The 13034-nt window shown below is 51.8% G+C and overlaps 1 protein-coding gene across 3 annotated transcripts in view; it reads right to left on the bottom strand.

Annotated features, from left to right (window-relative positions):
* Positions 1–1475: 1475 nt before the first annotated feature.
* Positions 1476–13034, bottom strand: part of RANBP10 (RAN binding protein 10) — a 64679-nt gene continuing 53120 nt past the window's right edge. For all 3 annotated transcript variants that reach the window (XM_053210764.1, XM_027076021.2, XM_015069309.3), the window contains 9 exons: positions 12293–12477; positions 9741–9853; positions 8198–8306; positions 7939–8087; positions 7541–7745; positions 6678–6799; positions 6038–6183; positions 5626–5737; positions 1476–5173 (listed from right to left, as the gene is read on the bottom strand). In XM_053210764.1, coding sequence (XP_053066739.1) covers positions 5043–5173; positions 5626–5737; positions 6038–6183; positions 6678–6799; positions 7541–7745; positions 7939–8087; positions 8198–8306; positions 9741–9853; positions 12293–12477 — 1272 coding nt within the window. In that variant the 3' untranslated portion in view covers positions 1476–5042. The remainder of the gene's footprint in view (positions 5174–5625; positions 5738–6037; positions 6184–6677; positions 6800–7540; positions 7746–7938; positions 8088–8197; positions 8307–9740; positions 9854–12292; positions 12478–13034) is intronic.

The raw sequence follows: 13034 nt of genomic DNA, 5'->3' as shown, positions 1-13034 counted from the left end.
TGGTCCTACAGTGACCTCAGTGCCCCTGATATCTTTACTGGAGCCTGTGTCCTCCCAAGTCAATACCGTTTTGTAACAAGACTTCTCTTTAGTTCACCATATTGTCCGCTGGAGTAGTGAAACCTGTAAGCCTTACTGTAAAACAGGCTATGTTGGAAATGTAGGATTAGGGGTTGTTCCTACATGGGGAGCCCCTCCCCTGCTTTTCTGACTCCTGGTGAGTCTGGACCCCCACTCAGGTGGTATTAGGAAGGTGTCCCAGCCATGGTTCCAGAGCAACCTGTGACAATAGAATATGTCAGTTGAGCTGAGGCAGTTATTCTCAGAACTGCTGACCAACCGGGTCCAACTGCTTTAGGAGACAGGACTTCCTGCCACTGCTGCCACCTTATGAGCATGGAAGACTCCCAGAGTGATGAGAAATTGTAACCTCTAACCTCCCTCTTCTGATAGGGTTTTATCCCCTTAATCTTTTCCCCTGGATCCTGAACAGCCATGCAGAATCAAAATGTGCTTGTGCTTGATATTTCTGTTTCTGTCCCAATATTCACCCTAGAACAGGGTTTCTCAACAGTGGCACTGTTGACATTTTGAGCCTGATAATTCTTTGTTGTTGGGAGCTGTCTATACATTGTAGGATGTTTATAGCATCCCTGGCCTCTACCCAGTAGATGCCACTAGCCTAGCACTCCACCCAAGTTGTGACTACCAACAATATCTCCAGTCACTGCCAAGTGTTCCCTGGGGGGGGGGGGGGGGTGGGGGGGTGGATAAAATCACTCCCTGTAGAGAACCACTGGAGAGAAATTAATCTACTCTGGCTTTATGGAACCAGGACTTTTGTTCTTAATCTAACATTCCATTCTTCCCTCCACAGTAACTTTTCCCTAAGAGAGTTCTGTTGAGTAAGAGTCTTCTAAAATAACCGAGTGAAGCACGCATGTACTGTTTCCCTCTCTGTCAAGCCTGCCCTACATGTGCTATAATCCCCTACCTCCGTGGGGTAGGATTAATCACATTTTAAGGGTGGGGAAACTGAAGCTGAGAAAGGTTAATTTTCCAGAGTTAGTAAACAGAACTAGGATTTGGAGTATGAGTGCTTTCTCCTCAAACTGCCTGGAAGCTAATTCAACCCTCAGAAGAGCTCTGACTACCCAGTGTTTGGGATTAGTGTATTTGGAGTCCATTAAAATCTTACCCTGTGGACAGGAGGACCTGTGGCCACCTTTTGGAAGCTGAATTTGCTCCTTGTTTGTCTTAGATGAAAGCTGTCTGGGGGGAGAAAGCTGAAGCCTAAGTTCCTATCCTCCTTGGGTTCTCGCAAACACCTGAAGTCTTGAAGGTTCCTGAAGGGCACCAGGGGCCTGGCAACCTAAGAGGTGGGCTGAGAAGGGGCCAAACTGTCAAAACAGACTGTGCCACACATAGGGTACAAACCCCAATAAGACTCAAAACAGAGATTAGACACTCGTGACTGCTCATGGATGTATATTTTAATAAAAATAATTCTGTCAAAATACAACGGGAGTTTTTTCATTTCTCAAGTACAATTTAATAGGATGTTTTGTGTTAGAATTCTCTCTAAACCCTCCCACAAGTTTCATGCTAATGCCAAGTATCAACTCGCAAGGACAAAGGCAGAACCAGTGTGCACAATGTGGAGGACATCTGTTTCAGCTGTAGTTACTAATGGAGGAAAACCCTATGCAAAGAGGTGGCACCTGAGGCAGCCAGAGTCCATGAACTGGCCACAGGTCCGGTGCACGGGACTGGCAGTCAAGTGGGGGCTCTGCTGCCTGGCTGCCACATGCATGCATACCTGAGTTGTGAGCAACCAAAGGAACTTTCAGCGCTGACAATTCTCTGCCTCATCTTCTTTGTGCTTGCTTAAGGGGTAGGAAGGTGCTGGGTGGCTGGGCAGTCCCCATTTCCCCATCTCTTAGTGTCCCTGTTCTGGCAGCCTACCCCCCAGCCACAGACCCATGTGGGTGAGGATCAGAGGTTCTGGCTTTCTTTGCATCATCTGCCAGTGTCCGCTCTGGAAGGTAACATCTGGTGGCACAAGGGAAAAAGGTAAACAGGGAAGGCTGCTCCCCCAGGGCTGGATGACCCAACAGAGCCAGGTCTTCTTCCTGTCCTCTTGGGTCAGGTCCAGCCCTTCACTGGGGCTCCTCCCAGGTGCCTTCCCCACTGTTGGCTCCCAGACAACAGGCTGGTAGGACTGGGTGTGCATAAGGGGCTCCTCTGGCTGGCAGGCAGCCCTGGACTATCAGCAAGATAGTGGACTCAAGCAGCTTGGTTTTGATCCTCTCCATGGCTTGTGGGGCAAAGGCTTATGTCCCAAAGGTAAGCTGTCCAATTGGGACAGAGAGCCCCTCTGGAGAGGAACAGAGTAAACAACTTGGACTCAGCTGAAACAGAGAGATAAGGCACAGAAAATGGGGAGATGGCCATGGGAACTGAGCGCGAGCCAGGTGGACACTCAACCCCAAGCAGCACACAGCTGTCCCGGGCCCTCTTGGGCCCTCTCTCAGCTGCTCCACAATTCAAGCCCAGCCACCCATCCCCATCCCTGACACACCCCTGAAGATACCAGCTGCTTAGACACTGCTGGGGGCCTCACCAGCCTAAGCCTTTCACTCACCATTTGGCTTCAAGACTAAACAGTGTCGTACAGCCCATGGGGATGAGGTTAGTCCCAGCTCTGCCACTAACCTGCTCTGTGACTTTGGCTAAGTCATTTAATCTCCCAGGCCTGTTTCCTTATTAAACGAGAGGACTGGTGGAGTAGATGGTCTCTGAACCCCATTCCAGCTAAAAAAAGCCTCTGGTTTTAATGCCCAATCCTGCTCAGCTCTGATCATTTTAACACCTTGATGTTTTTAACCTCTGCATTTGGGAGCTAGCCATCCCCAGCCTCGCACAGGATGAGTTTTCCTTTACAGACATGACAACACCTCTCCAACAGGCCATGGTCTGTGGGGTGCCAGCCAAGGCCCAGGTGGGGACCAAGAAAAAGCAGCAGCTTATAGGATCATGCCCCAAGGCAGAATTCGGGGAAAGCACAGGGTCAGGGCCCTTACCCCCATCACGAGTAGTTGGTCCAACTGAGTCACATTTCTTGTCCAGCTATGGGCGTGACAGGCAATGAATCTCAGGCTGTACCAACCATCCCTATGTCTGCTGCCAGAGAGCAGGAGTTTATCTAGCCTTTTCCCAGGCAGGGACTCAAAGTTCAATTTCTGGCCTTGCCCCTTGGCAAGGGCTACCTGTGCACTCCCTCTCACTATGAAGCAGGTAGGGAAAGCCCAGCCCCTCTTGGTGCTCCTCTGGGTAGGCCTCCTCCTTTTCTTCCTCCTAGGCAGTCAGTCCTCTCCACTGATGGCTTGCTCAAGTCCCAACAGTCATCTCAGCCCTTCCTCTCCTGATTCCCTGATGGCAGTACCGGGACTGTTTCTACACCACCAGCTGTGAAGATCCATCTGAAACGGCTGGTGGGACATTTGTAGAGCCCATGAGGTCCCTTCCTCTGGCCAACAAATACTCATAATAGTCTTTTCTAAGAGTGGCTGGGACCAAGCTGCAGGGAGCTGCCTGGCACAGCTGCAGTGAAGCCTGGCTTAGTAGGTCAAGAGTTCCATCCACTCCAGCAACTGGTGGCCCAAGTATCTGCCTCCACAAGGTCCTAGCTTCACAACAGAAAGCATGGATTCCATCAGAGCTGTGCAGAGATGGTGAAGATCCAGGCAGAAAGAAGGCAGTCCCTGTACTCAAGGGCCTCTGTCCTGGAATGGAGACATCCTCCCCGCAGCCTGACACACAGCAGCACTCGAGTCAAAGGCAGGTAGTTTCCAGGCAATCAATTTAGAGTAAATGAATTATTTGGCCATCTTAACAAGGGAAAACAGGATGCTGAGTGGGGGGAGAAAGGGAGGGGCAAGGTAGGCAGTGAGAGGCAGGGTGGAACGGTAGATAGCGTGCTGGCCAAGGACCCTCTACTCCCTTGCTTTGCTGTGTAGCCCTGGCCAACCAACTCATTCCTTCTCTGAAGCCTCAGCCCTATAGTTGTCCACCCAGCCCAACTCTCAGGGGCCTAGGGACCCACACCTTTCAGATGCTGCAAACCTGCCCACTAAGTGGCCCCCCAAAGCCTACTGGGCTTCCAGGAGCTGCAGCTGGGCCTGTGGCTCAACAAAGGGGAAGCCTGAAATAAACAAATCACTTGGCTGAGGTGACAGAGATGATTCTTTTTTAATGAGTTGGTCTCAAATAAAAACATATGGTGTCCGGACAGCCTCACCCAAGAGGTGCTGGATCACTAACACTACGATAAATACTGTGTCTTTTTTTAATATATATATTTATATATATAATCTCATTTTTTTTTTTTTTTACTTATGAAAATAGTAAGCTATCACCAACTTGGATAGGCTTCATCACTAAATGAGCAGAAACCAGCTCAGCACAAGCTCTCCAGAGATAAATACTGGTGGCTCAGTCAGGAGGAAAAAAACAAAAAGATTTAAAAAACCCCAACCCCTCCTCAAAACAAAACCCCCCTTTCAAACTAGAAGGCGCTACATGAGAGTAACCAGCCAATACTGTGTCAGAGGCCGCTGCACGCGAAGACAGAGACTGAGGGCTGGCGGGGGGGGGGGGGGGCGGGAAGGGAGGAAGGAAGAAAGGGAAGAGAAGAAAGAGAAGAAATGAAAGAGAAGAGAAAACAAGAAGAGAAAAGAGAAGAGAAGAGAAAAGAGAAGAGAAGAGAAAAGAGAAGAGAAAAAAGAGAAGAGAAAAGAGAAGAGAAGAGAAAAGAAGAGAAAAGAAGAGAAAAGAAAAGAAAAGAAAAGAAAAGAAAAGAAAAGAAAAGAAAAGAAAAGAAAAGAAAAGAAAAGAAAAGAAAACGGAGTTGGGGAGGCCAGGCAGGAGGAATGGACTCTGCCCATGGCTTCCAGGTCCCTGCGCCAGATGCCTATGGAGGGCAGGGCTGCTCCAGCCCTGGGGCTGAGGAAGGGCCAGGTGGGGCCAGCCAGCGTGGTCAGCTAGTGCAAGTAGTCGTCGACTCTGGCAAAGGAGCAAGATCCCAGGCCCGCTCTGGCCATGAGCCGTAGACATTCAGATGCCTGACCCAGGGCGAGCATCAGAGGGGGCTGCTTTGGCAGGTTCTGAGACTCTGTGAAGGAGAGACAGGCCTGGTAAATGCTCTGCCCAGGAACTGGGCTCACGTCAAAGTTCCCTTGGAAGCACAAAGTAGGGGTAGTGGACAGAATCTCTTAGAACATGGTGTTCACATATCTCTGTGTGAGTATGTCCCAGCCACCAGCCCATGGCCATGCAGCCATGCTAGGAACCTGAGGACCTTAACTTTCTTTAGAGCAATGTGTTGGCCCAGGCCTATAGACACAGGCCAGAGTCTATCATGATCTAGCCAGCCAATTCAGCTGGGCAGAGAGAGGTCAAGATTTAGGTTCAGCCATGGAAGCCCAAGTCCTGTGGGCTACCAGAGAGTGCCTGGGCAGAGCACACTGCCCTAATTTGGACAAATACCAGCAATCCCCAGGGAGAGAGGGAGGAGCCACTCTAGGCATTCATGGACCAGCTTCTGTTTTTGTTAGATCTGCTTACCTAAAATGGCGCTGTTGAGGGCAGCACACACAGGCTCCCTCTGGATGGGGTCAAGCTGCTGGCCAACTGGGCAGCTCCAGGGATCTGAGTATGCCAGCAGGCTAAATGCATCCTAAGGGACAGGACATTCTTGAGAGGACTGTGGCACACGCCATACACATACACACCTCCATGACTCCAGGGGCATACAGAGCCCTGCATGGTGCCCTGTGAGCATAGGGTCAGAAAGGACTGTGCCTTCCCCAGAGCCTAGAGAGAGTAGCATATACCCCCAAAGTCCTGCTTCCCATTGTGGACTTCACTAGAACCCACTCTATCCTGCTGCTGCTGCCCCCACAGCCCTCCCAGAGTCACCCTGCTCCCTCCCCAACAATGGAGGCCTGCTCTGTATGAAGGTCAGGTTGTTCTATACCTGCAGCATCTCCGTGTGGGCCAAATTCTTGCCATACTCCCGGCCCAGCTGCTCACTCAGTGCTTGCAACTCGCGACCAAACAGGATAATCCTTTCTGTGGCAGCCTGGTTGCCCCCACAGAGCTGCCGCCGAGGATGCCCATCATCTGCACCCAGAGCCCAGCAGAGAACAAATCAGGAAGAGTAAGGAGAGAAGGAGAGAACTGGGGTGGGGACCCCAAAAGGAACATGGCGAGAAGGACCTTGGGGAGACTGCCAGAGGCAAGTTAGGGCTGGGAGGAACAGGTGGATCATCTGTAGCTAAGGTGCTTTTAGTTCACCAAGCACATCATCTAGGGGTCTGGACTTAGAACCTTTCCCTTCTCCCACCCCGTACAGATGCACGGGTGTTCATAAGAGTGCCCACCCTCACCAACTGCCTCTAGCCTCAGACACAGGGGCCCTGATCTTGGCAGCAGGCCAGGGGCCTTCCCGTTTCAACCACCCATTCATGATCGGCTAAGGCGGCAGTGGACCAGGTCTGGTTAGAGTTTCTCAGGCTGTCAAAGCCTGCCCTTCCCAATCCCTTCCTGGGGGACAGAAGACATCTGGATAGAGCCATTACCACCCAGGGATCACCATGCTGAGCCATCATTCTTACCCATGCTGGACTCATCTGTCTGCAGGTCCTCATGCTTGTAGGCGCCATTGACAATGTGTGTGGACACACTCTCCAGCACACCATTGGGGTAATGCTCTGCTTCCATCTCCATCTCACTGTCACTGTGGAGAAGGGTTGAGGTGGGAGTTGGCCAGAGGGATGTGGCTGGAGCAACCTGGTTGGGCTTCCATTCAGGCTTTAGCCACAGATTGCTGTGGGTAAACCAAAGGACCCTAGGAGCATGAAAGGCTTCCCAGGCTCCAACACTCGGACCCTAGTGTGACACCAGCTATCCCCAGAGGCCTGTCATTTGCTTCTCACTCTTGTCTCAAAGCTGCCTCTGCGGCTCTCCCCTTCCTGGACTTTCTCTGAGTTGGTGCACCCCTTCTACACATTCCTCCCCTACCCCCCAGTGACCAGAGACCCCTGATAAGAATCTCTAGGTGTCAAACCCAGGTCAAACCTGAGGCATGCCTGGGGGCTGCTGAAAGTCACCTGTAGTCTATAGCCTAATACCTCTGCTGCCCAACCTACCTGACCTCAAGCCCCACCCAGCAAAAGCTTCTTTAGTGTAGACCCTAGGAGTTCTGCCAGGTCTGCTCCCAGGAGACCACATTCTCAGCCTGGCAGTACCAGTGCCTCTGGAAAAAGTCAGGGCCAAGGAAAGTGGCAGCTGGATCATGGGTAGGGCCAGAAGCTGGAGCCAATGCCTGATCTCGCAGGTCAGCAGCCACTACTCCAGGCACAGACTTGGGATGGAGGTGGGGGTGAAAGACAGGGGGTGGCACTTAAAGGACAGGCTGCAGTGAGCCCAGCTGGTGCAGAGCAGAAAGCAGGAGGAAGAAGCAGAGCAGGACAGGCACCTGGTCTCCTGGTTACTGGTGCTGCTGTGGGGCTGGGACTTGGTGGAATCTGTTGAGTTGGACTCGGAGTAATTGACGGAGGATGGGGATGAGGAGGACGAGGAGGATGAGGAGGAGGAGGAGGAGCTGGGTGCAGGGTATTTACTGTGGTTCTGTTTGCTCTTCGTAGATGCGACGCCATTGCTGCAGCTGGGACTGTCTGCTCCTAGAAACCAGGGGGTAGTCAGAAGAAGAGGGGCAGTTTGCCATCAAATGGGGTCTCAGGAATAACCACAGTGGTCCCATTTCCCTTCCCCCAAATCCAGCAGCGAGCCCTGAGCCCAGCCCAGGGAAGGGCATATGGGTGGCCTTTCTTCTCCACACCAGTTCTTCCCCGAGCCCTCTGGAGAGTGGCTGACCTGTGTTGTGCATGTGGGAACTACTAGGGCCGTGTCGGGGGCTGAGGCTGGGGGAGCCAGGGTAGCTGTCCTGGGACTTGGGGCTTCGGGAGCTCAAGCTGCGGACCTCACTGTCAGTCCCATTCACCATCTCCACAAATTGTCGGCACCTGCAGAGGGAGCAGAGCGGCAATGCTCTGGGCTTGGTCTGGGCTATATGTTCCGACCACCAGCTGGGAGGGGCTGGGCTATGGGGCAGCTGGTGGTGCCCAAAACTTACTTGAGCATGAAGAGCAGGTTAGGGTTATGCTCCAGCAGTCCTGGATAGAAGCGTTGTGTGGTCTCAATGGCCTCACCCACACGGCCCTCCAGCACCAGCTTCTGGATCTCTGCAGAGAGCAAAAGTATGGCAGTGAGTGAGGGGCTGTAGAGCTCCTTCATAGTCACATGCCTACAATACTACCAGCCCCGAGCATGGACTAGCCAATGGTCAGGTGGGCCAGCTCAGAGTAGCATGATGGTTGAGATGCTCACAGAAGAGGCTGAAGAAAGAAACTGGCCTCCCAGCCCCAAAATAGACCCTGGTTTCTGTCAAGTGTCGGGAGTCTTCAAAGAATAACAGGGGAAAACAAGTGGGACTCAGTGCAGAGGCAGGAGAGCAAATTTGGAGGCTTGCTCCTGTGGAGGTCAGTTCGCCAGGGACCTGGGCATGGGGAGGGGCTCTGGCTGTGGGAACATGATCTGGGGTTGGGCACCCAGGCAGCTTGGTGGCCCTAGGGGCTCCTCTTCAGATAGACTTCTCTCCTGTCAGGCTTCACAGGGGGGTGGCAAAGGGAGCACAATGGTTTCTGGGCCAGGACCCAAGTCCTGGCAGTCTTCAGGGGCTGCAGAATGCTCCCTGCTGGGAGAGGAGGTCATCCTCCTCACACTGGCATCTCTGACGTTGACACCTTTCAGGCCATCAGCATCTTGCTCTTGCTCTGGGGCCTGGTGCATCTTGCTGGGAGCGACTTCTGGGTCTGAGGCTCTCATTCGTAGATCCCAAGTCTGGGATCCCTTTCCGTCTGTCTGGCTGGGCGTAGCTTCTCTGGGAGACACAGACACATGCACATACACAGAGACGACAGGCTCAGAGAGACGCAAGCAGGCACACACAGACACACATCCACACACACCCATTCTCCCTCACTCTCCTCTCCTCTTCCTATCTCCTTACTGGGCTCTGTTTCCTCTTTCCCAACACCCTCCTTCCACAAAAGAGCCCCAAACACACAGTATGCAGGCCAGTATGTACACTGGGAAAGTTTCCTTTGACTCCTTCCTTCGGTTGTCTGCAAAAGGCAGGACCAGAGGTGGGAGCAGAGAGAGGTGCCACCGCAGCAGCCACTGAGAACCAGCCTTCACCCTGTCTGACTACTTCAGTCCTTTTTCTGGCCAGGAACAAGCAGAACTACTAAAGCTGAGTAAATGGGAAAGGCAGGACATTGGTCTGGTAAGATGCAAACACACTCTTCCAAAAGACCATGAACAGGAGGCTGAGTAGAGGCCAGGATTTGGGGGAAGGAAACAAGCATGGAGGAGTGGGATCCAGCCATACCAGGCCCCAGCCTGTGCTGGGCCATCAGAGTGTGTAGTGAAGAGGCTTCACTGAGAAATTCATTCCCATGCTGCTGTGCTGGGGCTGTGGGCTAGTCTCCTGGTGGTAAGGACCAGAGCTGAATGGACTCCTGACAGGTTACCCAAGGCTGGCATGAGCCAGAGAGCAGAGTTAGGGATAGGTGAGGGAGGGAGGGAGGGAGAGAGGAAAGGAGAATCAACCTTACTTTGTCTGTTCTTTATGGATGCTTGTTCTTCCTGAATCGGGGTTTCAGTCATTCGGGCAAAAGCTGTGGCCGTGGCACAATACCCATGATGCACCAGGTAAGATGAGACCATGCTAGAAGAAAGGAAATGCTCAAGGTGACACTTTAGAACTGCATTTCTCACTGACCACCTGAAGGGACAAACTATCTCCCTGTCTGGGTTTCCTTACACACACCATGGAGGTCCAACCTCCACAGAATAAGAATAAAGAGGCTGAAACAAAATGAAAACTTCCCCCAGTGCTCATGCAGTCAGGCTGGAGAAGGGCTGGTCACCAGAGCTGTCCTGGTAGCTTGGAGGAGGGGATGCAGTTTCTCTGCAATATGCTGCCCACAAGTGGGCAAATATGATAACAAAAATACACACACAGGCACATACCATCTCCTTACAGAAACAGGTGCCTCCTGTGAACTGCAGCAAGCCCAGAGCTGGCTGATAGGCTCTCTGAGGGCTTCCTGGAATGGCAGCTGGCCAATCAGCCCGGGAGCTGCCCAGACAGAGACGATGTGTGCCATGTGCGTACCCTCTGTAGACACAGAAACTCCTCTGCAGGCTGACCCGTGTGCCCAGCATAAGCACTGCAGCTCACCCAGTGAACTTAGCCCTCAGGAGTGCTGGCTCTAGCGGGTGATGGGAAGCTAACCCATGACCCAAATTATTCCACAATATGCCACAAGTCAGGGGCTCAGGAAGCCAAGATATAGGCATCGATGCAGCCAACAGGAACACAATTTTTGGGAAATGGCCTGGAGAAGCCCAACACCCAGTAGCCATTTAATCCCACCACAGCTGGCTGAGTGGTGGCACATGTGCGTATATGTGTATGCACACACGCAGAGCAGAAGGATGAGCCCTCACATCTGATGTGTACGGAAGTGAATACCTTGGTGTAAATATGTGTCTGATGTCCTTATTGTAATTGCCAAACACAAATGTGAAAGGCACAGAAGTTCAGGTGTGTGTCCCCTCATGTTTTAAAGGGTAAATGAGATGATACATATAAAGTGCCCAGCACAAAGTAAGAAGTCAATGAAATAAACCTCCTAAATAATAATTATAATAACTATGTTGTTATTATTATTATTATTATTATTATTATAAACACAAGAGCAAACATTTCTGACAAAACATGGTTCAGATGAATGGTCCACATGCACATCAGATGCCACTAATATGATGGTCCAGTGACTCAATAATTCCACTTCTTGAAAGGACACCAAGAAAGTAATCTTAAATATGAAAAACTCTTTATCTACAAAAATGTTGCCTATACAAGCAAAAGAGAGGAAATAACCTGAACCACCAAGGAGCTCACCAAGCTCACCAAGGAGCTTGTGGTAAATTTGTCTCCAAGATAATACAGCCATTAACAATGTTCATAAAATGAAGTCATATGAAATCACAGGATACAGCTTATATGTAGGTCGTGGCAAACACTCCATATGAACACCCACCGGCACACATATACACACATATAAACAAACACACTGTAAGCTGAGACTATCATTCCCTCCCCCAAATAGCTGGAGCAGCTCCACCTCTCCCCTTGCCTGTCCCAGCAAGCCTGTGTCAGGGACTGGCATATACTGGCTAGTCCTCCAAGGAAGGGCTTCTCAATAGTTCTGAGGGCTGAAAACAAGACAGTGCTGCTCCTCCTGAGAAGGGTCTGGCCACATAGCCCCTGCCTCAGCCCTCCCCTATAACCTGCCTCAACATTAATCCTTTAAGAAAGGAAGACTGCACAAAGAGCCCAGTGTGCAACCCAGCCCCACCTGAGAGACTCTGCTACCTGGGTGCCTCTGTGGGACAATAACCAGGGCTAGCGGAAGCCCAGATCTTCCCTGATCACCCTTGGGAGCCAAGCTAATAAGCTAACCCACCTCCTGGAAGAGAAGGTACTGGTTACTGCCTCACTCAGGCCTGCAGCTGGCAAGTAGAAGGGAGACCCAAACCTCGCCTCCCTTGGGATGCAGCAAGACTGGTTTCCAGGACAGTTTAGCAATTAATCATCCAAGAGCCAGATAGGCTGGCCTCAGGATGATTCTCTTCCCACCACCACTGCCAGGAATGTGTGGAACTTAGCTAGATGATGACCCTGAGAGGTGATCTCAGGCAACAGTCACAGCATGATGGATATTCCCTATGGTGGAAAAAAGTCCACAAATGAAGAGACCACAGGGCATCCTAGTACATCCTCTGCATCCTCTGCAAAATAACGTGGGGAAGGAAAACAGCTCTGCTGGTGATAACTATATGGCAGAGCCTTCCAATCCAGTTGAGGGGGCAAAGGTTTAGTTAGGAACAGATCTGGAGAACTGAGCGGAAGCTGTCTATTCACTAAGAGGGAAGCAAGAGAGCAGCAGGCAGAGTCACCCTGGGAGTGCTTTCCAGAAGGAACAGCTACCCACTAGAGTTCATAGGTGTAGTTTGAAGCAGTACAGGGGCCTATAGGAGGAGAATGAGGCCCTTGGGTTGGGCCAGGGCTGGGTAAGGGTGGGAGTGGGGCACTCACTTCTGCAGCACTGCCTGCCACTCTCCAAGCCGGGCACTGATGGGGAAGCAATGGACAGTGCCTTGGACCTTGGCACGCCACTCCCGCATGTAGTCCTCAATGTCAAACAGGAAGGGCTGCTGCCCAAAGTTGGCGTCCACAATCTCCCCAGGTGTCTGCAGGCCTACGGTGGGGTAGAGGTTGGCCTGAGGAGGAGAATGAAATGTCAGTTGGGCCCTGAGTGCAAAGGGGCAGCAGGACCTCGCCTTACCTCTGGTGCAGAGAGGGAAGGCGCTGGGTCCTGCAGGCCACTACTCCGGCTTTGAGAGAATTGCAGTAAGGCTGGAGGAGGCAGGGCTAAGCCACATTCTGCCCACCTGCCTACCAGAGACGCTATTCCCCAAAGCTTCAGGAGAGAAAGCAAAAGAAAATCAAGCCAGGCTCGAAGTGGAGTCTCCTGCCCTGCATCAGAGGTTATGGTGTCCCCAAAGCCCAAGGTCCCCCTTTGGGGCTCATCCAGGACACATGGGAGGAAGGCCAGACTCCACAACCCTGCAGGTGTACCCATGAAGATCTGCTACATGGGCGGATAATGGCTCCTTTCAGAATGATCTAAGACCAAGGATCCCTTTGCCACAAAAAAAAGGAGTATATGACAGGGCAGGAAGGGATGCGGGAGACAGGAAAGGAAGGCGGGGAGGAGGAGAGCATGGCAAAAGGGGGTAGGTGGTTTGGACCCCCAGATGCTGGCAAAGGGTAAAGA

This window comes from Acinonyx jubatus, chromosome E2, assembly GCF_027475565.1.
Source record: "Acinonyx jubatus isolate Ajub_Pintada_27869175 chromosome E2, VMU_Ajub_asm_v1.0, whole genome shotgun sequence".
NCBI lineage: Eukaryota > Metazoa > Chordata > Mammalia > Carnivora > Felidae > Acinonyx > Acinonyx jubatus.
Note: the sequence above shows the minus strand (reverse complement) of the source record. Positions and strands in the feature narration are given on the sequence as shown.